We start from the raw sequence: 26,288 nt of genomic DNA, 5'->3' as shown, positions 1-26,288 counted from the left end.
GGAAAGAGAGCAGGGATCAGAGCAAGAGATGAAGGAGAGCCTTAAAAAACAACAACAAAAAAAACCCCAACCCCAAAACACCCACAAACAAACCAACAACCAAAACAAAAAGACCCACAACAAAATAAGTGAAAAAACCCAAACCAACAGAACAGCTACAAAAATCCCCACTCCTGCACTGGCTGCTGCTTCCTTCTGTGCTCATGCAAATTCCTCCCTTAGCACTGGCAGGGGATGAGGCAGCAGCTCCACACGGTCCTTGGAGCAGCTCAATGCATCTCCAAAAGAGCCAGCCAGCAAGCCCTTCCTTTCAGGAGTGCCACTCAAGTAACTCAAGTTGCCTGCACCTTTAGCCAGGCTCAGCACCAGCAGAGCAAAATCGACTTTGAACCCTTTTGGCACATACACATCAGCTGAAGCTGAGTAGCTGGTGGACATTACAGCCAAGAAAGTGCATCTTTGCCATCTGGGTAAAAAAACCCCACAATTTTAGTCCCACACATTTCTCCAGTGCAATACAGAATAACTCCGCAGTGAATAAAAGAACAAAATGGAAGCTAGTGAGGTTGGGTTTGTTTGTTTGTTTTAAATCTTCATTGCCTAAATTACAGGTTCTTTGAAAACAAATGGCGAGGTGTTCAGGCATTTCCTTTGAAAGAGAAATCTAAAAAACTAGCTTCCTTCCAAAAAAAGGCCTTTCTGTTCAACGTACATTTTCCAACAGAACTTCATTTATACAAAAATTCTCTGACAATAACCAGAAGATCATCCTGCCTTCTGAAGTATTATAGACTTCTCTCTTTTATTTCCTTTCTTTCTTCTTCCTTTTTAAGGATGACAAACTAATTTGACCAAAGCAAGAGAGTGGGATGTTTTCTAAAGTCAACACTGGGAGAAACGTAAGGAAAAAAAATTAAAAAAAAAATACAGCCCCCTGAAAATTTTGTCATCTTGCCACTGTCTCAATGAAGTACTGGATTTTTAAAGAATAAAGCTTTCCACCCCTTCTTTCTTCTGAAAATATTTTATTTCTTTTTTCAATTATTTCTCAAAATAATCAAACTTCTTTATTTTTCACCTTGAGATGGGGGGGTGAGGCTTATGTCAGTTTTATGCTGAGAACCCTATTCTACTTTACTTTGCCCAGTGTCTTTCAAAACAGCACGCAAATTCAAACCTTGCCTGGGTCAGTCATCTAGAAAAGCAATAGTTTGTGTGATTTCATCCGTAAGACTTGCTCTACAGCCCCATCACAAATATACTCTCAGACACACAAACATCTGGAGGTGTTACCATTAACTCTGTTTTGGAAAACCACATGTGTTAGTAATAGCACACTAGAAAGTTTAGTCTTCACAGAGGGGCGACATAACAAGTTATACAGTGAAGTCAAGAGAGGCGAAACGGTAGAAGTATGGATATTACACACTACATTCCTAAAATGATCAAAACCATTAGACACACCAGTCTGTTCATTTATCTTTTATATGTGAGGAGACCTGTGAAATAAACAACCTTATATTGGAACAATATATTATGGAATGGGATAACATAATGTAAATTAAACCTCCTGCTTTTATTCCATATGCAGCAACCGTTGTAAAAAAAATGCCTCCAGCACTGAAGGCAAAGGGCAGAACATTACTAGAAAAATCCTCCCGTTCAGTGGTGATGGAATGAATGACTTCTATACTGTGTATTTTGTGAAATTCACAGCAGGCTATTCCAGATGAATATACGGAGAGGGTTTTTTATTGTGAAATTTCCATGCCAGAAGCAAGACAAGAAACACTTCCTGCTATTAACATTAGGATGTGGTTATAATCAAAGATTTTGACAAATGACTGCTGTAGATTCCGTATTCAGTACTGAATAAGGAAACTGGCCCTCGTTCTGCTAACATGCCTTTGCCAAGATCGCTTTCTCCCCAGTCTCTGAGTAGTGGCAGATCTTGCCTCTAACCTGGGGACCAGACATCTCTAAGTATCTCCCTTCAGTGACAATTTCCCAAGCATCGGACTCACTTTGTGCAAGAGCCGTGAGCTTACGAAAGCAGGAGCGGGCGTAGCCAGATGTTGTAGAAGAGCCAGAGCATCCAGAAGAGCCTGTGCCTGGGCACAAGCAGTCAGGTAGCCCCCTTAAGCCTGGGCAGCCCACACAGGGTCTGGTTGGTGAGCGAGGGAGCGAAGCACGGGCTAAAGAGTCACCCTGGACATAAGTGTGAACATCGGTAGTGCAATTACCCTTGTGCAAGTCAGGAAATGGATGGCTCACCTTTCCACTGCACTGTGAAGTCATTGATTTTTATGTTAATTTTCAGTGGCGACAGAAGTAAATTAATGCGCGTGCTCTGATAAAAGCACAAGTTATTGTGTACTTCATTCCTTAATTGTGCTTAATTTTTACATTTGAAAGCATGTTAGCGTTTCAGAAATACTTGAAGGTGGGATGTTGGTTTAGACCATGATCCAGCTGTGGGGATTAAGATAGGGATTTGAGATGGGTATTGCAGTCCCTTTCTACCCCACCAGAACAAAAAGACATTTGAACCATTTTTGATGTTCAGGTTTGGGTTCACAGAACTGAAGCCCATATCAATATCACTGAAGAAAAAAGGCTTGCATTACACTATGCAACATAACCTCCTGAAAGGCAAGAACAACACATTTCATCACATAGCTGTTCAACCCTAGTCTGTATTTACTCTTACAGAGTATATATATACATACAGTTACACATATATAACATATATATACACATATAACACTTATATATGTAACAGTATACATATACTACTATACAGTATATATAAGTATATAAAAAGTATATTTAGCTTTGATATTTATATTTAATAGATATTTATATATAAAAGTATATATACTTTTTATATTTACATTGTCAGTCAGTGGAGGACCTCACTGTGCTGTTACAGGAAAAAACATGCAACCATACACAGTAATTTCTCTGAACAGTTCACTGCTTAAGGCAGTAATTAAAATATGCATAAAATATGCAGAGTTTCAGCCAGCAAGACAGTGTAAAACAGACCATTTTTATACTTGGTACAGGTCTTCCTTTCCTTTCCCCCCCACCAATCTCATTTTGCTCCATTCATTTACTAGAAGCACATTAGGTCTCAATGTCAGAGGTGACCACAGTGAACAAACCAAGTGAGAAGGGAAGGCAGAGAAATCCTGCTGCTGATGTCTTCCCACCACTCACCTCCCCACATATCACTGAATTTCCAGAGATACTGTCAAAACAGAGTTGAACCCAGGCTCACAGATGCAGAGCCAGAAGTAATGACTGCACGTTTGCATCCCTGATGTGCCAGGATCAGAAAATCACTCTGTATTGTAAGTTCATACTTTCCCCCTCACACACAGACACCCCCAAATGACCTGCACTTACAGGAGCAAATGAAATTCTCACAGTAGTGCCTTTAAAAAAAACACATTACTTCCCAAAGCTGGGCACAGAGCCGTTTTAAGGAGGCAGCACATCGTATGCTAGAATCCTGTGACACCATCATCCTGCAGGCTGGAGCTCATCACGTGCTCCAAGGGGACTGAAATTCTAATACATGAGGGGCCTCCGAGAGGGTGAGTGGGGGATGAACTCTCTAACAAAAATATACGTTTTTTTTAAAAAAAAAAAAAAAGAGAAATACTTCATTTGTGAAAGTGCCTTTTGATCATTATAACTTCTGGGTTTAACCACTCTGGTGTCTCCTGCCAAGTATGGTTTACTGATGACACATCATCATGGCACCAGGAATGTACTTGTTGATAAGTTAAATAATGGGACTACTTTCAGACCATTTTTATAGCTGAAAATTCTCATGGCATAGAAGAGTCATCATACAGTTATTTCACTGTGGAGAACTGTTATTTTTCTTAGAATAACTTTGAACTCTGTAGCTTTTGGGAAAGGGGGATGTTTTTCATATAAAACCTTGCTTCCATTCTTCCCCCCAAAGTTCAGCTTGTATTAGCTGGAACAATAACAAATTCATGAAGATATGTGTTCAAGCAGATTGTAAATTTAGCCAAAGCATTTATATGTTACTAAATCCAAACAAAGATCTAAAGCAAGACACAAAACACCACCAAAAAAAAAAAAAGCTCCAAAAGATACTGACTGAGATTTTTAAAGCTGAGTAAGGGACTCAGCCACACAAGTCCCAAAGAAAATGATTAATTGTGTGGTTGATAATCTCAGTTTCTATGCCAAGTTAATTCCTGATATAACTTCATTGTCTTCAGTGGAGTTATACTGCAAATGCGTTTGACAGATAGTCATGTTTCTTCTCCAAGAATAACTTCTAAGGCAGAAGGTTTAAACATGAGTGAATGAAAGTCCTGGGCCAAGTTCTACCCTAATTTAAACCCTGTACAAAACAGCTGACTTGGAAGTGAGGGTGTAAGGCAAGGCAGAAAGAGACATGAGTCTATTCTTCCTTTGCTGGGACATTACATCAGTTCCCTTAGGTAACGGTCATGTCTCCAAAAAACACAACAGGAATCCGAATTGCAGTTTGTTGGAGATTCTTTCCTTCTAAGCCTGCAAGTTCTTGTACTTCACAAGCAGTAAGTGTTCAGGGAAGAGCCTCAAGTAGTCTTAGTGGAGGACCATGAAATTCACTCCTGTTAGGTACTGCATCAATCCAAATGTTGCCTGCTTCAAAATGCATCTGATCTTTGATGATAAGCACTGGAAGTGGTCATTTTAATATGAACATTGGAATTAGTCACCCAATTTAATCAGAAAATAATGCGTTTCAGACATTCTTAACCTCATTGTTATTTTGAATGAAAACCTGGCATTTGGATTTTTTTTTTTTTTTTTTTGGTGTGTTGGATTATTTTTGGCTCATTTGTAGTATTAGAGTTAAGAATGTCTAAATAAGGCTGACGGGTCAAACAGGGTGCACACACTTTTGCTAAGGTGAGAAGGAAGTAATGCCCATCTCAATTCTTTCTACACAGCATTGCTAAGGACACGGGCAAGTTTCATGACGCTTTCCCCAAAGCATCATTTACGCCAGCAGCAGAAATCAGCGCTACGGCTGTAAGCGCAGTGAATTCCTAATGTCCTCACTTCTGATTCTTCTGCTGGCATAATTTCTTTTAATAAAGAGTGATGTAATCTGGCAGTGAGTGAGCTCAACATAAACAAAATGGCTCCACAGTAATACCCCTGCTCTTGGAGGATGATTGCTAGGGCAGGCGGCAAGAGCCAGCAAGCTGGTCTCTGGAGTGACAGCCTGAGCACTTGGATGCCCTTCCCAGCTCTCCTCTCATTGCCTATTTTCAGTCAAATCAGATAGCAAAGTGACATACATTGTTTTAATACTCAACTGGATGTCACCAGCACCCCTAATGAGGCAAAAGTGAAGACATTTCCCTTCCAGCATAGTTTGCAATAGTTATAAACAGGACAGATACTGGATCAAGAGCATCTCATGTTCCCCATCTGCGAAGTGGAGCTGCTAGTCTTCAGCCACCTAACAATGTGTGGAAGTGAAAAGCTCCACAGGATGGGCTGTGACCATTGCCATGAAGGACAGCAGGTGTATTTTGAGGGAACCAGCTAGGCCAGAAGAGGGGATGCTGAGCAGAGCCAGCCCCACAGGAGCAGCAGCTTTGCGTGGTCCCAAGTGTGCATGCCCTCCAAGACTGGCACGGAGCCCATAGCTCTGAAGTGACACTTCACCACTCACCTGGGGCTGTGCTGGGGTGGCATTTTCTTCCCTTCACCGGGCCCAAGCAAGCCTTATGCAAGTAGTTTATTACCTGCAGTGCTGAGCAAGCAACTCACTGGGCTTGCTGTGCTCCCCGCTGAGACCTGCCAGCAAGGACGCTAATTGCCATCTGGCCCTCTGCATGGCAGCTGCCTCCCACCCTTTCTTTTCTTTGGGTCCCTCCTGTGTATGTGATTGTTTGTTATTTCTGCATACAGGCCTCCCTGCTGGAGACAAATACAACCTACTTTTTCCCCTCTTCATCAGAACTCACATTTGTGATCTGGAATTCTTCACTTCTGTAGCACTTACTGCCTGTACCGTTTCATGCCTTGTACATAGCCATACCTCTTTTCTACCAGACTCATCTCAGCTGGTGCGGTCCACATCTACCTTTCCTTCTTATCTCCTGTCACCTTCTCACCTCCTTCATTTGGGCCACCTCCAAAATCAGCTCTTCTCCCTCTCTTCCTTCAGAGCTGCTTCTCTCTATCACCAATCTCCGACATTAGTGCTTGACAGACTTTGTTCTGGTTCCCTTGATCACTTTGACCCTCCTTTTCAGCAATTTCCATCTACAAGTACAAGGTTATCATAATTAAGTGGACCATATTTAAATATGAAAATAGCTGGACATGTTCCCCCACTCTCTTCTGCCTTTTATCCCTCTTCATTAGCTACTCTAGGTCCAGGCTCAGGGTAAGGCACTGCAACACAGGTCGCACATCACTGCTTCTGCCTCAGAGTACGGCTGTGAAAGTAGAAAGCATTTTTAAAATCTGCTCTTGAAAAAGAAGATGGTAGGGAGTCTTCTGAAAGCATGTCAGGAGAACTTTTACCCTGCATCAGTTCCCCAGTCAAAATGGAAAAAGGAAAAAAAAAATATTCTGTGTATTTTACTAGCAATTAGAGAACCTATTACTAGCAATTAGAGAAGAGTCATGACCAAACTTTTGAAACATCAAGATGTTTAAACTATTCCAGCTGAGGTAAAATGTGGGGAATTTGCTTTGGCTTTATAAATCTTAGAGAATCAGTCTAGCTTTGTCACGCAAATAAACCACATAATAGGTTTTCTAGAGATAGATAAGACAAGTGGACAAATCATAGAATGGTTTGAGTTAGAAGGGACCATGAAAGGTCATCAAATCATCTCAAGCTTGATGACTTGTATCCTATAAATGCCTCTCTGTCTTTCCACTAACTATAGAGGGAGACTAGATATTTAGCTAAAACTTCTTCATATGGCTAAAACGGGTTTAAATGAATCCTATCTGACTGGAATAAAAATGATAAATTGGTGGATCAAAAGCTGGACATGAGCCAGCACTGTGCACTCACAGCCCAGAAAGCCAACTGTGTCCTGGGTTCGGTAAAAAGAAGCATGGCCAGCAGGTCGAGGGAGATGATTCTGCCCCTCTGCTCTGGTGAGACCTCACCTGGAGTACTGCATCCAGCTCTGGAGCCCTCAGCACAGGAAAGACATGGACCTGTTGGTGCGGGTCCAGAGCAGGGCCACAAAAATGATGAGAGGGCTGGAGCACCTCTCCTATGAGGACAGGCTGAGAGAGTTGGGGGTGTTCAGCCTGGAGAAGAGAAGGCTCTGGGTGACCTGATTGCAGCCTTTCAGTACTTAAATGGGGCCTACAGGAAAGATGGGGACAAATTTTTTAGCAGGGCCTTTTGCAGTAGGAAAGGGGTAATGGTTTTAAACTTAAAGAGGGTGGATTTAGACTAGATATAGGGAAGGAATTTTATATAATGAAGGTGGTGAAACACTGGAACAGGCTGCCTAGAGAGGCAGTAGGTGCCCCATCCCTGGAAACATTCAGAGTTGGGTTGGACAGGGCTCTGAGCAAACTGATCTAGCTGAAGACGTCCCTGTTCATTGCAGGGGTGTTGGACTAAATGACCTTTAAAGGTCCCTTCCAACCCAAACGATTCTATGATTCTGTAAGTCCTTGTGCAGACATCATCATGGATGGAAAATAAGCTACACAGAGATGTTTTTGTAGTACAATGTCATTCACATTAGGACTATAACTTGAAAAGTTACTTTGGCCACATTCACTCTGTGGGCCAAGGAGATTATTTCTGCAAAGGCTAAAAAAAAAAAGGAGGATTTCCTAAGAAAAATAGAAACTTAAAATAACAATGATTTAAAATTGCTTCTTGTGCAGTGATCTCATTTCCTTAGGATCAGCTTCTTACTACCTGTCCAAGTGTGAGGCATAGTTAAATCTTCCTGAAAACTAATGTTCTGATTGTATTTTCAAAATAGGTTCCATTTAAGCAAAGCTTAGTTTATTGTACTTAACCTGCAGAGTGTTGTCTTGTCCTTCTCTTGGGTACAGTAATCTGGGATGTGGGGCATTCTTAGCGCTTTAATTTTGAAAAGGATCAGAACTGGGTTTAGTTGTCACCTTTTACTGTCAGTCCGCAACTGAAAGAACGGAAGTATCCTGTAGGGCGGACAACGAGGAAGATTTTCCTGCAGCTGAAATCATTGCAACCATAGCTACGGCAGTGATAGCTCTAGCTCCATCTTGGAAATGCAGAAAGGATTCTGAATAGTTTTCAGGGTGAACACTTTGTTTACACTACTAGAAATTCAAGGCTTTGCTTAGTTTTAAATTATAACATAATCAATATCCTGACAAAGCCTTTATGAATTGTTTTTAAAGGGTGTAGAGGGACAGAAAAATGTAAGAACATAAGTAGCAAGATCTTGACCCATAAATTGAAACTGAGAACTAGTCATCAAGTACTCCAAAATCTAAAGCTTTATTTCTACTTCTGCAAATTCATTAATAGCATTTGTTGACCACTGGTTTAAAATATTATAGCTGATTCCTTCAAGTGACAAGTAGGCAAAACACGTAAGATAAATTGTTTCAAGGAAGGCATGCCAAAATATAGAACAAAGCCAATTATATGTTTACCTTCCAAGGTTTAAAATCTGAAGGGAGAGTTTTCAAGAATGAAATTATTTTGAACACCCCTAGTTTTGAAGCTTCAAAGCATGCTGGTTCAAAATCTGCCAACCCTTTTTCCACTGGTTATGGGAAATCTAAAGCATCCAAAATAGTGTTTATTTGCAAAGGTCATGTGCGCATAGCACTGTAAATAGGGTTGTTTTGGCTTTTTCATGGTAGAAGCTACCGTGACAAAAAATTAAGTGGGGAAAAAGAGACTACCGTTGAAAATATCTTGGTATTTTGTCGTGCATTGTTGCGTAGGTAAATGATTAATGCTGTATAGAGTTTTTAGGTTTGTTTTCATTTTGTTTCGCCCCTCCAAAAGCGTGAAGTGGGCCACAAACAGTGAAAGGTTTTGTCTGCCCCACTAAGCAAAGCTGAATTCTGCTCACAGAGCTGAATGCAGGGGAGCTGCTACATGCCCATTCCCACAGAAAAGTTTTCTGGGAAAGCTTTAAAAACCATATGAGTTGATGGCTTGTGCACCTCACCTGGAATCTTTTTGTTCCTCCAGCTCTCGTTGTACGGTTCCTGACCAAACGGTTCATCTGGGAGTATGACCCGACACTAGGTAGGTTGCATTTCATTCTATAGACATGGTATGCTGTATATAATGGCACGGCCGAAGTAATGGAAAGTCATAGAGTTAAAATTCCAAGCCTCAGTCAACCTTTAAATTTGCTGTAAAAAGCTTCTCTATGGTCATTTAAAGCTGGAATAAATTATTACCTAAGATGGCAGAAGAGAGAAGCAGTAACACACTTAACCGAAAGCAGAATTAATATATAAGGCACATTTCTGCCCACACAGAAGTCAGCGGGAGTTTTGCCATTGAAAGCAATTGCGTTAGTATTTCACTCTGAAAATTATTTAGTGTGCGATCAGTTTTCTGCTTTTGGATAACCCAAACATCAGCTGCTAGAGAACAAGATGGCTGGGATACAGGTCTCAAAAATTCAAGGGGAATTCACGGGGTCTCAAAAATTCAAGGGGACTCTAGGCACTTAGAGTCAATCTACCTATGCTTAGGTAAGTTTTGTTTCTCACATATATTGTGTCTCACTTTTTGGGTGACCATACAGTGACACCAGTCATCAGAAGAGCATCCACGTCTCCTCCACTAAGCTCCCACTTAGCTGTGTTGGGTCTGGCACAGATATGTCAAAAAAAACCAAACTGTCAAACAGTTGCTCTGAATTAGAGGCCTTGCTTCAAAATTTGGGCCAAGGTCCAATTTCTCAGTATTCCCTAAGTTAGGATATATTTTAATGCTCTGTGCCCAGGAAAATCCAGGCCAAGAAGTCTGAAATGAGGCATTTACATCTTAGAAGGTACCTTTGATACCTCAGGACTGAGTGATTTGCTCATAAAGTAAGGGGCTGGGAAATTTCTTTTTCTCCTACAATCTGTTACCATCTCCTTCCTACCTTTTCTTCCGAGGCTCAAGTACAGATCATGCAGTTAAATACCTATTTCTTCGTTAGGGTTCTTTCTCTAAGAGATCATGCTAGAAAAATAGAGAATGCCGTAAACTTGCACAGCAGAAGCAAAGATAAGTTTAATACATTTTATTGCAAAACCCAGGCAGCCCTTTCAGCAAAGCAAGGTATCCAGTATCATACTAAGCATTTGCATCTGGTAAGATAAAGAAATGACAGATATCAGAACTCTCATCTTGGGAAAATAATTCTCAGAACAACCTGAACTCAAATGCATTCTTTTATCTGCTAATATCAATATATTCATCAGTGAATTATGTGTCACCTGCCTTGTACTGCACAGTGGTATGTTCAGTATAATGTTTTACTAGTATTATTAGTATTAATACTTCACATCTCTATCACTAATGCATCATTTTAAGAACTTGACAATAGAAGTGAAGTGTTTTGTTTCAGTATAGTCTAAGTTCATTAATGTCTTACACGGGCACTGCATGCAAAAGTATACTTGTTGCCTTGTTTAAGCACGCAAATGAAGTTATCAGCAAGCTGCAAGGTCTATTATTTTTTGCCCCATTATGAAGGCCCTACATCCTTTTTGGTGTACAAGACTTGACATTTGTTTCTGTTTTACAAATGAATACAACTGCAAATTAACCATGCCCCTCAGGAATCTAATCTTCTGTTTGCAACGCTGAAAGCTTTCACACAGACAACAGTCCTATCTCTATAAACCAAAATTAAATCTCCTCAGACTTACTGAATTCTACGTTCTCGTTCAGTTTAGAGGATAACAGCTTAAATCATGTATTAGAGTTATTGCGCAGCTAAGTACTTTAAGTTGCTCAGAGGAAAAGGTTTGAGAAATGCAAAAACTAATAAACTATTATCAATAAGTTATTTCTTAATCACAGTAATCTCTGTTGGAAGCTGAAATTTTAAACACTATTCAGCCTTTCATAGATCAACCAGGAAGGCACTGTACCTTCAAAAGCTTTGAGAAACAGTGCTTTAAAGAACTCGTTTCTGTCTTTATCATCATCATCCCTGAGTGATCTAGTGGCCAGTTACCTGTAAACATCACCGAGCTGAATTTACTGACAAGCTTCAGCTGAATGGATTCATTTCTTCTCAGCAGTCATGGATTGGCAGTTGGGTGGGAAGAGGGATATCTATATATTCCACCAATACAAAGTTTATGTTGTGTCAGTGAGGCCCATTTGCCCTACAGGAAGAATAAGTAGCTTTGTCTAGTAACTTTGAAAGGGAAGGAGTAAAACAGATTCAAACTGTCTAGCTACTAAGCAACAGGAGGTTTTGCAAAAAAAAAAAAAAACAAACATCACTGGGCTGTGACAAAAGTGTCATATTTATAGTTTATTTCTTATGTCAAGTTTTCAACCACCCATTATCCCTCTGATGCAAGGAATCCCCAGATAATTCCTATTTTTAGGAAAGCTTTCACCAAGCTGTACAAGGCCTGATGGAAATTCAGCATTACCCTAAACTAAGCATCAGGGTAAAAAAACGTTGTCCTCTTAATTCAAGGGTGGCACATTTTAACTGGAAAGGGAAAAACACACCTTATAAATATTCTTTACTACCCTAACCTGCCAGAAGAAAATGAAGGACCATATTTTCAGCAGCATCTGGATATACTGTTGTATCTCCAGGAGCCAAATTACAAACCACAAAATAACATTTTCTGGTGGGAGAAGCATCACTGAATCTTGCAAGCTTTGGCACGTGGAGCTGCTGCTGAAGTCAGGGCTTTGCAGCTCTACCACTTTTGTGCATGATGTTGAATCTCTGCAGGCATCAGTACAACAGCTGCATCTTTGCAAAAGTACATATCACTGCGTTTTTTATTTTACTATTCTCAGCCAAGGGGTAACAACTGCAGCAAAGGTCATTTTCTGGGGAGTGTTAACTGTCAGCCTTGACTTCTCCATCATTTCTGCTTAACTGGCGAGTCACTGTCACCATCTTGGCATGGTTTTTTTTTGTTTTGTTTCTTGGGGTTTTTTTTGTTATTGGTGTTTTGTTGTTGGTGGTTTTGATTTCTTTTTTTAAAGTGCCCAATCCCTCAGGCTAAGTGTTTACCTGGCATTATCAAGGCAAACGATTTTCCACTTTCAATCTTGATTTATAAGTCGCACAACTATCCCACATGTGCAACAGAATTAGAAGGTTCAATGAAAGAGCTCTATGTAGAAATAGGCTGGAACCACACATTTAAAAAAAAAAAAAGTAGTTTTCTAAAATATTAAATATATGAATTCAGCATTAAACATAGTCTTCTTCAGCTCATTAAATACATACTGAGAAAGGGGATTGGATTTCACCAAAATTTATTAATGTTTATATGTTTTTTAACTAGAACCCAACACAAACTAATAAGCAAGTTCCGTGTGGTGTTAGAAGGCCTAAAAACACTTGGCCTGGATAGGGCACCACTTAAGCCACAGTCTAAATGCACTTCACAAACACAAGCAACACATCCGCAGTGGATTTAATGCAGAGCTGGAAATTTGTGCTGTGTTTCAGTTTGGCTCTATTAAGAGATTCTTAAAAGAAACATCAAAACAAGCATTCCTGTGTACCATTTCAGCAGGGCTTGCTGGGAACAGGGTGGCAGGAGGCTGACAAATTGCCTGCCACCAAGACAGATAGGCTCAGGGGGGAGTTTGCAGCCTGCAAACAGCCACCCTCGCAGCAGGGCCGCTGCAGGTGGTCCTCGGGGCTCGACCACCTCATCACTGCCCCAAAACCAGAAGCATATAAGTGCGCAACACCTGCCAGTCAGCATTATCTCAGGGTTGGATGTACTCTGTGGGGATGAATTTCAAGGTGGAGGTGCCAAAGACCTTTATTTGGCCACCTATCCTCTGTGGGTAAACTCATGGACTGGATGTAGGACTCCCATGGACCTCAGTGACCCAGGGCTTCACACCGTTATTTTCAAGGCTGCTGTGAATAGCTGATCTCCTCAGTGCCAGTAAATAGGAATGTCAGCTGTTTCCCCCATGAGCTAGTGGCAGCACCCAGAATTTAGGGTGCCTTCACCTGACCTCAAAGATGGAGAGATATTGTGGTTTGCTGTCAAACAAGTGATATTTAATTGATTTTAAAATTGGCGATGCTGAATCAGAGTAAGTCGTCAAGGGAACTGGTAAATTTATGTCTTCCTGGGCAGCAAAACAGGAGGAGGAAGCCCAAAGTCTCATCACAGGAGTAGGCAGACAGCAGCGGTGGCCTGCACAACATGTCACGAGCAACAGCAAATTACTTGCCTCCATGAGCCATGACACGCAGGGAAAATCTCCTGGATCAAATGATGAAACAAGAAAATTCATCATAGCGGTGGAAAAGTGGGTGGTTTTTAAAATAAGTTTTGCGGTATTTCTCTGAGAACATATTTGTTGTTCTACCATAACTAGGACAATTTGCATAACTAGAAACAGAGCTGGGATATCCATTTTTTTTAAAGAGAGGGAATTATGAACTGGGTTGCGTCACTTGTTCTGAATTAGCATTTTTATGTGCAGTTGGGAGAATCAGGTGCTTTCTGAGGTGCAGGGACTTAAACCATCTGTTTTTGCCATGTGGGGAAACACCCAAGCAGATGAAACCCCAAGGACATGCAGGAGACTGGTTCCTCAGTTCTTTTCTTGATTCTGACACTGATTTGTTGCCCACAGTCTTTCTGCCTCTGCTTCTCACCTATAAAATCCTTCATCTCAAAGAAGGGTTGTAAATTCTTTAAGTAAGTGGTATGCATAGAGCTAAGACTCACATATCAACGGTGCAGAGAAACACCAAGCATTTCTCTAAAGACTGAATTTTAAACAAAAGTTTACTTATAAAATAACAGCGACCAAGGAGATAATATTTTTGTTGACCTTTCTAAAAGTCACTTGGCTTTCTCACACTATCCCTAGATGTCTTTATCCGTTCACATATTTCATACAACTTTGCTAATCCTCTGAAAGGAAAACTGTCTCAGAGCAGATAATCAGCAGAACAGTGCATGATGGACTGGCCCATCTATGAAGGCAAAGAGAAAGCATAGGAGTTTTATTTAATTTGAATGGGGTAGAGAAAAGACTATTCGTTACTTTGAAGAAGCAGAAGTAACCATAACGAAACATGAGTCTTAAGAAAAATCATAATTTTGCTAGGACTACCAGATTAATAGTGACATTTTAGAAAAGTATTTCTTCCAACTATGTCACAATTTCTTTAAGTCATTGACCTTTTTGTTCATTCTTTTTCTACTGGGAGGGGGAAAAAAAAAAACTGAATTGGTGTTTCTATAAAGTCCTGTCTAACGCAGCATACAGACAACCCGTAAAACACCGCCAAACATGGTTAAAATGTGTAGGTATCAGTAAAAAAGCAAAGATAGGAGACAAGGTGGTACAAGTTGCTGTCCCACTAGCTTAATTATGAAAGGACCCTGATAGCACCATTCTTCTCCAGCACAACATGAAACAGCCAAAGGACTGCAGAAGGGTACACTAGGTAAACAAGTGCTTGAGGGAGGGAGACAGACACCTCTGTTAGTGCCCTGAATTATCTCACACCAAAGAACTTCATCTCCAATAGACCAGCTCAAGCCTTATAAATTTCACCACTGTTGACAAGAACAGCAGAAATCACTTTGCGAAGATATTGTTTACATTGGCAAGAAGGCTTTTCTCATTGGAAAACTTGTTTCAAGGAAGATTGTTTTTACATTCAAAGAGTAGTTTTGCCTGTATAGCCACATCTGTAGCTGGGAGTTCTGTTACCAAAATGGTATCATTCAGGGACCACAATGGAAGTTTGCAGACACCATACATGATGTAATTAACATCACAACACTAGCAAATATTGTTAGCCTGAGTTTCTTTTCTGCACCTGATAAATACAGATCTGTACAAACAACAAACAGAGCAAGAGTGAGAATGTATCCAAATTAGTGTCCATCAAAATGTCTGATAACCAGAAACAGCTTAGTAGTGGGAGCTAAGTATAATTTCCTTTAGTAAGTGAAAATGCAAGAACTATCTTTCTGGGCTAATTTGGTGCCAATGCAGTCAAAAAAAAAAAAAAAAAAAAAAAGAGCTCAGGTCCTCGGGTCTAAAGACAGTCTGAAAGACTGTCTTTCCTCTCTCGTATATTCAGCTAACACATTGTACAGCTGGAATACCATCTGAATACAAACTCTTTGTCCCCAGGATTGCTTTCCCTGCTGCAGATCACAAGTTGAAGGAACACATGTGTTTGTATATTATAGATTTCTAGTTTTCTTGACTTGTGGCTCACTCAGCGAGTGTGTCTTAACGCTCCTAAAGGTCTACTGCCTGACTCTGCCATAAAAATACTAACTCCCAGCAGCACAGCTGAGAGAGAAGCTGCCCAGACAGCAAACAGAACTTTTAACAAAGGGGCCCATACTAAAGTAAGTGTTAATAAATCATTAACTGATGGTCCCTCCAGCCCTAGGGTATAAAGGTTGACAGACCAGCAGCCTCAGGAGGTGGGCAGCCTGGGGAAGCCTCCCCACCCAGCCCTCTCTACCTCCCGCTGCACAACAGGGTCCTGCAGGCTACACAGTGCTATAGACCTGATCATCGATATGCTCATGACTAAAAATAACCATTTTCCATAGCGAGGAAAAGAGGAGAGAGTACTGCCATCATCCTGCAGAACTTTGCCTTCTGCATATTTCATCTGAACACCCGTGTTGACAATTACAGCTTATCCAAGCACAAACTAGGAATAGTGAATGTGGTCCAGTATGGGCTTTCAGCCCAAGTGAGATGTAATGGTAACCAACCATTTGGGGCTCGGAGGAACGGCTGCCAACCTGTGTTTCAGTGAGTACCATGACAAATGTGTAGACGCTTAATAAATTGCTGGAAAACAGCCTTATTTTCAAGCCAGAGTCTAGCTATTAGTATCCTCAATTTTTATTAATCAGAATTACTCATTCCTTCTGCCTCAGTGCTGAAGGGATTCAGTCCTCAATAGTCCAGATTGCGCCTTGCTAGGTATCTTCCGGGGCTTCTATTTTTCCCCCACTTCCAAACCGTAGAAAGATTACTTAACTTGATATACATTTAATAAGCTATATCATTTTTACTGGACTCCTCAGCAGTAGGAATTTGTACTGAATGTCATCATTATGGCAATGAGCCGTGAAAGTATTTCCGATTTCTCTGAGGTGTTTGTAAGGAAATGGACTGGTATGGCCTAGAGCACCTTAAACTCCCAACACTGGCTTCTAAAACGCTTGACAAAGACTTGAAAAGATGAGATTGTAATTGAGAGCAGCAGAGGAAGATGCTTAAAATAACATGGGAAGCAGTTATCTGAAAATGTGGTTTGTTTTCTTTCATATGAGTCTCAAGATGAAGATATTCCTGATGCCAGTAATAAAAATATTGCCTTTTTACAGTAACTCAACAGACAGCAAAAATCAGGAATGACAGTGTCAGCTCTTGCTGTAGCTACAGCTGCAAAATATTTTGCCCCTACTTTTCTTGCTCCTCATATTCTGAAATGTTCTCCAGATGAGCAGAAGTTTCCAATGCTTGCTTTTGCGCCTTCAGGAGTGCAGTCTTTTGTTTTGCTTGTTTTAGGTGTGAGAAAAGTCTCACTGGTTAGTTTTCATTTATATTGGCAGAAGCAAGGTGAGACTCACAGCTTCGCTAACAGAGAATTCTTGCCACAATCAAACAGAAAAGTGTGGCAAAATACGGTTTATTTAGACTTAAACTTGTCACGGCGTAATTCCCACCAGGAGCTAATTCCTCTGCTTAGTGCTGGTGGGAAAGTTAAATCAGAAAATTAAAAAAAAAAAAGCAACAAACAGTTAAAGCCTTGATGCTTACTTTCTACTAGTTAGTACTGCTCCAGCTTTGTTGGATTTGGTTTAGCAATTGCTTTAGCGTACGTTAATGAATGCAGTTCCCAAGTATCTGTACACATTTTCTCTGCCTATCTCACCAAAAGCTTGGTAAGGACAGAACCTATAGGAAAGGAAATGCAACACCACTCCACTTCTGCTCAGAAGAAACCCAGTCTTTGCACACAGAAGAAAAATCATGTGCAGCAGAAACCAACAAATAGATGTACTTCCCATTATTTTTAGTGGTATTCAAGAAAGCCACATTCTAGGATTTCTGTTTGGAGGCCAAAATATGTTATTTATTGAAAGTACCAACAAGAAAAAAATGTTTTTCCTTTAGACTAGTTTCATATCTCCCACCTGTTCCACCTAAACAGCAAATTTTGGGAATGCAACAAATCCTTTCATACCAAGATGAGAATTTCATAGCCTAGTGGGCTATGCATGCAGTTGCCATTTCTTTTCCTTCCCACATTATTACAAAGAAGAAAACATGGCAAAAAACACGCTTCCCTCTGAGCAGCAGCCCTAATGAAGCCTCATTCCTTCTGAATTTGTTCTCCTTATTTCATACTGCAGCAGCTATTTTCTTTGCATGTGCCCCCCATGAGTCCCCACACCACCTGCAGCTTCTTCTAAGGTCACCTCATAGTCATTGCCCATCTGCATGGGCCAGGGACAGCCCAAGTGCAGAGGCACATGCCTGCTGACCGCCCAGAGCACACACTGGCTCTTCTGCCCTGTGCCCCCTTAGGGGCATTAGGAGGGTCTCTACCTTCCGCCCAACCTGGATTTATACAGGACAGAAATATTTGAGAGCTTCACCATGGACTGAAAACAGCAACTAAAAGCAGCTTGACAAGCTAAGATGCATTCGCTGCCTGTAGTGCCTCCCACATGACTTTTTTTTGTGCGCAGCTTTAATCTGACTGGTTTGGGAATACCTGCTGTACTGCAGTCACAACTCTGATTACAGCAAGTGTAGCGTTCTAGAAGGCAGCCAAAGGAGCCAAAAATGAAGTTAGGACTAAGAAACTCCTTTGCACATCACCATATCAATTCCAAAAGCAGCATTCACAACAGCAGACTGCATGTGAAACCAGCTAGACTCCCTGGAGTTGAATTAAACATCACTGCAAACAAATACCTTCTTTCATACACATTTTGGTTTAAATTTGTAGCTTGACATGAATGTTCATGTAGTACAATAGTCATAGATATAAAGCACATCACAGGTACTGCACAACCCTCTGGAACTTTTCCTTCTGTATTTCTTGACTCTTGGGGTTACACATGCAAAAACACAGCACTGAAGAGTCCAAGTCCAATTATCAGAGCTGTCAGAGTTTCCCCTCAGTAACTTTCTTTTTACTACTTTTTCTTCTTTCACACGTGATAGTAATGATTGCAATAACAATGCACAGCATATCATTTACAGCCTGGAGAAGAGAAGGCTCCAGGGAGACCTTATAGCAGCCTTCTAGTATCTGAAGGAGGCCTACAAGAAAGCTGGAGAGTGTAGTGATAGGACAAGGGGTAATGGCTTCAAACTGGAAGAAGGTAGATTTAGAATAGATATCAGGAAGAAATTTTTCACTATGAGAGCGGTGAGACACTGGAACAGGTTGCTGAGGGAAGTTGTGGAGGCCCCATCCCTGGAAGTGTTCAGGGCCAGACTGGATGGGGCTTTGAGCAACCTGGTCTAGTGGAAGGTGTCCCTGCCCACTAGATCAACTTTAAAGTCCCTTCCAACCTAAACCATTCTATGCTTTGATGGTATTATTGATAAATAATCCAACTATGCTTACATTTGGGCCTGTGGTATCAGTTAATAAAGAGACGTGGGAATAAGTTCTAAATACAAAAGGGAAGTACTGTGCTTACTGTAAAACCATGGATAGTCTCAAACTAAAACCCCTCCTCTAAGGTAAATAATGGATGGAGTAAGTAACAGCCAAATGCAAGCAAGAAGAATACATTCAGCTGAGTTTGGAGAAAAGTGAGGGAAAGAAGGCAGGAGAGACTTTCTGAGCCAGGAAGGTACATTAAATTTGCAAGGGCTTTCTGAAAGGTGAAAAGTTCCTGAAGCAGCAAGGAAACAGAGGGGACAAATTTTACAAAGGCAGGCTCAAGGAAGGGTGTAGAGAACATATCAAACAGCACCAGAGTTAGTAACGGAGGTACTTTTTTTCCCCCAATGGGCTGTCAAAGTCACTGTTCTCAAATGTGACAGTTACCATCCTGATGGATGTCAAAGATTGCAGGAGTCTAAATGAGCAGGGAGTTTATTTAAAAAAAAAACAAAACCAAAAACAAACGAAAGAACATGAACCATTATTATGTAACCAGAAATAATTCTGGGAAATTTTAGTCTTTTAAACATACTGCTATATTTCTGTCCAACAAGACCTTAACCATAACTTGGAAGTTCATGCCTATTAGCTGAAGCTTTTTGGTCTGGAAACTCAACTATAATTATTACACAAAAGCTCTTTCTTTAGGTCTCTTTCAGTTTTCATGTCCAGCTGGCTGAAAGCCATGACGAGACCAAAGTTTCTTAGACCATTTTTATATGTACTTATTTCATTAACCTTTCTTGACAAAAATGAACTCAAATTCTGAATGGAAACAGAGTTGGTGTCCCTCTGTACTTAAAAGCAAACCAAAGAGACCAGGCTGTTCCTTAAATTTACATATAAAGTTGTGTATATCATTGCTCCACCTCAGCTGATTTACCTACTCCAACTACAAGTTTTTTCCCAAAAGCAATAAACCCTTCTGATGCAAAGATTTCCTTCCAGAGCTGTGTCATACCCCTGATATATATTGGCTGTTCAAAATAAACAAGTACTGAAAACAGCTTTTCACATCACAGCAAATACAAATCAAGATCTAGCAAGTACTTCTCAGGTAATAGTTTTTCTCTAGAAAATATAATCTTCTGGAACAGCTATATTCAAATAGATCAGGATAGGCCTGGACAAATAGGTTTGATAAATGATCAGCTAAGTCTTATTGGACAAAACCCTATTAGATACGTTACAATAAGCATAGCACAAGGATGCAACATGGTCAAGCTGTGACTGAATATCATATCTATGGACAGCCTATGGATCATGGGCCTGAAAGTTTTCTCTATATAAGTTTAGTAGGGTTTTTTTTCTTGCACTTTTGAAAATCACATTGCTCAAAAGAATAGGGAGATTTGTAACATGCTTGTCAACACAGAGAGCCCCAGTAAAGTATTTTAATTTTTTTTTCAAAATCATTATTTCCATAATTATTCAGCAGTTGTGGTAATTTGAAAGTTTTATCCAGTCCTCTTAATGACTTATGGTGGCAATATAGTATAGACTTAAAAACAAACTAACTGCTACCGCTTCCTAATGTGTTTCTCAGGCCTTTTGACAGCTCTAAATGTTTCTGGAATAAACTTAAATTTTTCCAACGATAGGACTGTGAGAACCAAGAGTGCTTTGCACAGCAAGACCGTTGGGGGATTGCAGCTTTATAACCAAGTGGGACCCTGAAATCTGGCGTCGGCTTTCAAAGCCTCACAGCCAGCAGCACCTTTGATCTTGTTACTGGGAATATGAATAGAAGCACAGGACATCCCCAAACCAACAAGAACGGGTCAGATTTACTTACTTATGTTGAAGCAGAGCAAACCACCAAGTATGACTATTTCCACAGTGCCTGCAGCCTCAGGCACACCACGGCTCAGCCAGCAGCTCCCCAACTCTGCTTTGAGGCTGGCCATTTTGACACCGAGTCTATGAAAAGCAAAACACAGCTCTGAGGTTTCTTTTCTACCTATGATGCTTTAACCATACAGCTATAGATATAATATATAGGCATCACCTGGTGCAAATGACAATCTGAAGCTCAGAAAGTTGCCTGTAGTCATCCTGGGAGCCGCTGGTACAGTGTTACACTTCACTCTTTCTTCTTGACCATGATGATGCAAGCATAAGACATTTACAGGGATTGATTCATCTGACCGATTTTAGAGTTCCAAGTGCTTTTGAGGTGTGATTTATCCCAGGAGAGACAACAGACAAGCTATATTCAGCACCTATTTTACTTCATCAACTCTAATAGGAGACAAGGGTGCCTAGCTGAGACATATACCTGCATTGTCCGTGGTTTCAGTTAGGGATCCAGCAAGTATCTCAAGTCATCCAATTTCTCTCTAGATGCATGTCTCAAAAAAGTGCCGCAGGGAACAAGATACTTATAAATCCCAAAACAAGACAATGCGTGTGTGAAGTACCGTGGGATGGATATGAACGGACGGGAAATCACAACTTCAGGATTTGTAACTTAAAAGACCACCAGATTCTTCAGATGTTTGTTTCCATAAAGGAAAAACCATGTCTGTGATTACACTAAAAAATGCTTTAAACATCCAGCTGTTTTACACTCCTCGTTAAAATTCAGCCAGCTACCACACATTCCAAAGCACGGGAACAGACACATATTTACAAAGATAAATTTACAGTACTTTGACCCAAATCAGTGCTACTTGCCCAGGATGAAATTCCATCTGAACGTGAGCAGCCAAAGTGAGTTAAACTTGCAACATAAAGCGCCACCAGTGTCCTATTTTGAGAACTCAAGTATCATTTAAGAATCATGCTCCTTTTCCGTAGCAAGTACAGGTCTACTCCTTGAGATTTATTCACCTATTTCATGGGAAAGAGCCGTATGGCCTACCACACTCTGCCTCCTAAGAAGTACATTTCACAGATATGCTGCAAACGTGGTTGGATGAGCGCTTTCTCAAGTTGTGTGGACCAATTCTCAACAGCTACTTGTCAAGCAGAGCCAGATGGTTGAAGGCATTTAAACCTTGCAAGGCCTAAACAAGTAAGGAGCTAATGTCACATTACTCACTCAGAGAGCCATCTCCTTCACCTCACTCTTCCCCCAAAGAAACCAAGCGTAAGTTCCTAAATGACCTTGGACATGGAATGCTGCATAGAGAGTCACAACCTAGCACTGAACATTTTAGCCACTGAAAGAGCTTGTTGAAGGTGCATCACTGCAGCTTCCACACCAAACTAGAGCTCCTGCCTTTTCTTCATTCCCCTGGGGGAATTGCTGGAGGTAGGAGTGTGTACAGAAGGGACAGATAAGACCTAACACTGAGAGACTTAGATATATCTTACTCTGCTGCGTAGGTATAGCCTCAGGATCACAAAGGTGGAACTCCAACTCCTTCAACAGACTTGCAGTACTAAACAGAAGGGGTTTTTACAGCCTTTAAAAAACCTCGTCTTCATTGCCTGAATCCCTACAGCAAGATTGCTTGCCATCTGCCTAATTAAATTGACCATTTGTCCCTATTAGAGGCAGCTGTGCTACTTAAAGCAATTAAGGTGGCACAGGAGGGAAGTGACAATTTTGGTTTGGGAAGAGCGTGTTTGCAGCACTGACAGCTTTGAAACATTCATCACTATGTAGAGGTGACATTCTTAAGTATGTAATGAAAAAAGGCATTCACCAAACATGAGCCCTGTCAGAAGTTCAAATTCAAGAATGTGTTTCCTTAAAGATCTTTCATTCCTATTGAGGAGATTTGCGCCAAATAAAAGTGTTGCATCTCTGACAATGCAAAGCATTCATAGTCACTAGCCACAGCATACACATTTGCTTTTTGATATAGGACATCTGTGAGCTAGCAACAGTAATAAATCTGAATGTTAGCACAGATAATTTTCCAAGTTTTAGGTCAAATGCTATCAAATTTAACTTATCAGCTCATTAAGATAAAAGAAGCCCTTTTGTCATTAGCTTTCTGATTACTTGCCTGGTTCCAGAACCTGGGACACAGTATATAGATTCTTTTTTTCCCGGTAGCATAGTGTGAATGCTTAATGCCCACTGGTTATCGTTATAAATCATACACAGGGAAATCACTGCTTGAGCCCTTGCTAGAAGAGCGGAATGTGATGATTTCAGCATGTCTCAAAGAGACATTCCTAAAATAGCTAACTGTTCTGTAATTTTATCACAGTATAAGGCCTGAGCTTAGTGGTTAGGTTCCTTGATCTGTAACTGTACTGGTTTTGATCTTGTCGGACTTCAAGCTACGCAGTGACAGGCTTTTGAGCTGGATACTTTGAGAGTAGCAGTATTTGTGTTTCATAGGCGGCAGCCTTCCCTATGAACAAACCTGAAAAATGGGCTGTAGCCTTGCAGAGCTTTTCACCGGAGGAAACTCTGTCGTCCTTTTCTGGGGCACAGAGTGCAGCGTCTACAGGCACAGCCCTTTGTAGGTATAAGACACGGGAAAGAAAGAGTTGTGCCATATGGGGAGAGGTAAAATAGTCACCATTGTAGAAAGGAGGACTTGAGCGTGCTCCAGAATGGCTGGAAAAGCTCTGACAAATAAAATTTAGTGAAGCTCTGTGTCACATCTCAGGTCTTGTGCTGGGGTAGCTGTAAGGAAGATGCAAAATAAAAATTACTTTCTTTTAATACGTTTCACAAAATGTGTTCTTATTTTAGAGTCTACATATCGTCACCAAGCTACCATTGATGATGAAGTGGTTTCCATGGAGATACTAGATACAGCTGGTCAGGTGCGTGGGAACATGTACTATTATCCAATACCTTGGCTCAGATAGACAGCAGGGAAGGGGAGTGCGGTGGTGGCAGCAGTGCAGTGGGTGGCAGGTGTGCTCTGCGTTTGGGGACAGAGATTTGCTTCTGAGCAGAGTCCCCCCCACATCTCCACCACCATTAGCTTGCAGCCAGACCCAGCGTGCTGGATCCAGACCCTTCTGCAAGGGACCCTGCTTAGAGTTTTCAACTAGTGGAAGAACAAAGTCAGGGTTTACTCTGGGATTAAAATGATTTTGTTCTCATTCCTTGATTCGGGGCCAACCCAACAACACTTTATTACTATGCATAAAGTCACGGTCTATTTCTGCAATCAAGTGACGAGGCTCAACAGCTTCAGTCAATGTTTCCCAAAGTGAAGAGCAGTTTTGTCATAGCCAGGTCCGCCTTCCTTTCAAAAGATGACAGATGCTCACAATGAACAGTCCTATCCAGTTTGTGTGTTGGGTTTCTTTCAACAGAGACCCTCTTCCAATTGCCTGCTACGAGCCCATGGCACCTTGGTAGAGCAGATCTCCTATGCCACATGATAAAAAAGTTGAAGCGCATAAAATACAAAGTCAAGTCGTGGCTTTGCAGGCTTTGGAGGACCAATGTCTATCTGGAGGCCTGGGGTCTTTTTCATAAATCAAATTCCTAAGTCTGATGTCTGTCTTTTCGAAACAGGAGGACGCTATTCAGAAAGAAGGACATGTGCGATGGGGGGAAGGCTTTGTGCTGGTTTACGACATCACGGACAGAGGCAGCTTTGAGGAAGTGCTGCCACTTAAGAACTTGTTGGATGAAGTTAAAAAGCCCAAAAATGTCACCCTGATCCTGGTGGGGAACAAAGCAGACTTGGATCACTCCAGGCAGGTCAGCACAGAGGAAGGTGAAAAGCTGGCCACAGAACTAGCATGTGCTTTTTATGAGTGCTCTGCTTGCACAGGAGAGGGCAACATTATGGAGGCCTTCTATGAGCTCTGTCGTGAAGTAAGGCGTCGAAAGATGGTCCAGGGCAAGACTCGGAGACGAAGCTCTACCACCCACGTCAAGCAGGCAATTAATAAGATGCTTACCAAAATCAGCAGCTAAAAAGAGCTGTACTAAGCCAGAGAAGCATTTTAGAGTATATTAGCTTGAAGTAGGGAAGAGGCAGGCAGAGCACATTTAATCAAAAATGGTCAAAGCTTTGCAATTAAAAAAAAATAGAAAAGACAAACCACACCACTTTTTTGAGTAACATGGCGTCAGACTTTTTTCCTATTTCAAAATGTATTTAGCCACACCGCTTCTGGCTAACATGGGGGAGGGGGGGAAGAAATAAAAAGCGAACTCCAAAGGACTAGATGATTGTGGGGGTTGGCACTGACAGAGCATCTTCTGCTTCTACAAGGCTGGCTCCAATCCCCTGCAAGTCAGTAGTGCCTAAACATCATTTCCAGCCAGCCAGCTGCTCAGTAGCCGTTGGAGAGTAAGATTCAGCCCTCGGTCCATCAACAACCACCACAACCGATGTTCTCAAGGACTGAATACACATAGAGGCTGCTGTGTTGTACCAGAAAGTCCATCTGATACCTTTCACCAGCTCTAAATTGGCGCATTGTGTGCTTTTACTCCAAACTGTCCTTCCTTGTTGTTATTTTTGTCAAATATATGAGTGCTGATGTTCTTAGCAAGGTATGCAAAAAATACAGGAAAGGTCTATTTCATGGAGTGTTTAGCCAGCAAGACACACATTTCAACAGAGCTGAAATTCGGCTGCTTTTCCAGATCCTCTCAAACTGCAGAATTCATCAAGAAATAATCAGCTAGTCCAGTGGCATTTCAGCATTTCCCCCTCAAAGCACAGTACTGTACTTGGGGAAATGGGAGTGTATGCGTTGGGAAATCAAACTAAAAAAATAACCATATTACTATTGATTTAGTTATGGGTAGTTTTTAGCTTTTGTTTACATTTTTGTTTTGGTCTTACTGCAATTCAAGTAGTTCCTCTTATTCTATCTTATATCGAAGAACAGAATCCATGGGAAGGCAAGTATTTAAAGTCTAAGCCCAAATGCAAGTCAGATGTGAATGGCCTCTACCATATCACAAGGCCGTCATTTCCAGCTGTTTAAACTTCCAGATGTTGCTTGAAGCACTCTGTGGTTTAAACCAGCACGGGGGTTTTTTGTGACTCTATCTGGCACATTCAATTGAAAGTGCATTTTATCAGATTTTGGGGCCTGAGATGAAAGGTGTCCAGTTATTTCTCCTCCCTTCTCCTCCCTCATGCATCTCATTTAAGCCAGCTGGCAAGTTCTGCCTTGTTGCTTGGCTTGTTAACTGTATGCTGAGAGATGCAAGAACCAAGACTGAAAGACTGTCATTCAGATTGTGCTCATCTCCCACCCATTGTGTTGCATCCCTTTAGGCAGTGCGGTGTGCAGCTCAGACTGGCATCATGTAGAAGAACCACAGCCCAAAGTTGGGATGACAAATGGGAATATTAGCAGTATTCTCCTTTGAGGAACAGCCCTCTTGTGGCAACTACTTACAACTTTATTCTCCACTGCTTTGTACTTCATATTTGCCTCTGTGAGGAAGTAAAACCAAAAGGCTATCAAATGCAAGTTGCCACA

At 41.1% G+C, this 26,288-nt stretch overlaps 1 protein-coding gene across 2 annotated transcripts in view; it reads left to right on the top strand.

Annotated features, from left to right (window-relative positions):
- RERG (RAS-like, estrogen-regulated, growth inhibitor) overlaps positions 1–24,974 on the top strand; it is a 106,157-nt gene extending 81,183 nt beyond the window's left edge. Inside the window, exons 2-5 of one of the 2 annotated variants that reach the window (XM_009879645.1) lie at positions 9,236–9,292; positions 23,572–23,645; positions 24,352–24,783; positions 24,824–24,974. In XM_009879645.1, the coding sequence (XP_009877947.1) occupies positions 9,236–9,292; positions 23,572–23,645; positions 24,352–24,759 (539 nt within the window). In that variant the 3' untranslated portion in view covers positions 24,760–24,783; positions 24,824–24,974. Of the gene's footprint in view, positions 1–9,235; positions 9,293–23,571; positions 23,646–24,351; positions 24,784–24,823 lie in introns of those variants that run through there. The other variant, XM_009879646.1, reaches the window with a different exon arrangement.
- Positions 24,975–26,288: the final 1,314 nt, after the last annotated feature.

This window comes from Charadrius vociferus, unplaced genomic scaffold, assembly GCF_000708025.1.
Source record: "Charadrius vociferus isolate BGI_N301 unplaced genomic scaffold, ASM70802v2 scaffold90, whole genome shotgun sequence".
NCBI lineage: Eukaryota > Metazoa > Chordata > Aves > Charadriiformes > Charadriidae > Charadrius > Charadrius vociferus.
Note: the sequence above shows the minus strand (reverse complement) of the source record. Positions and strands in the feature narration are given on the sequence as shown.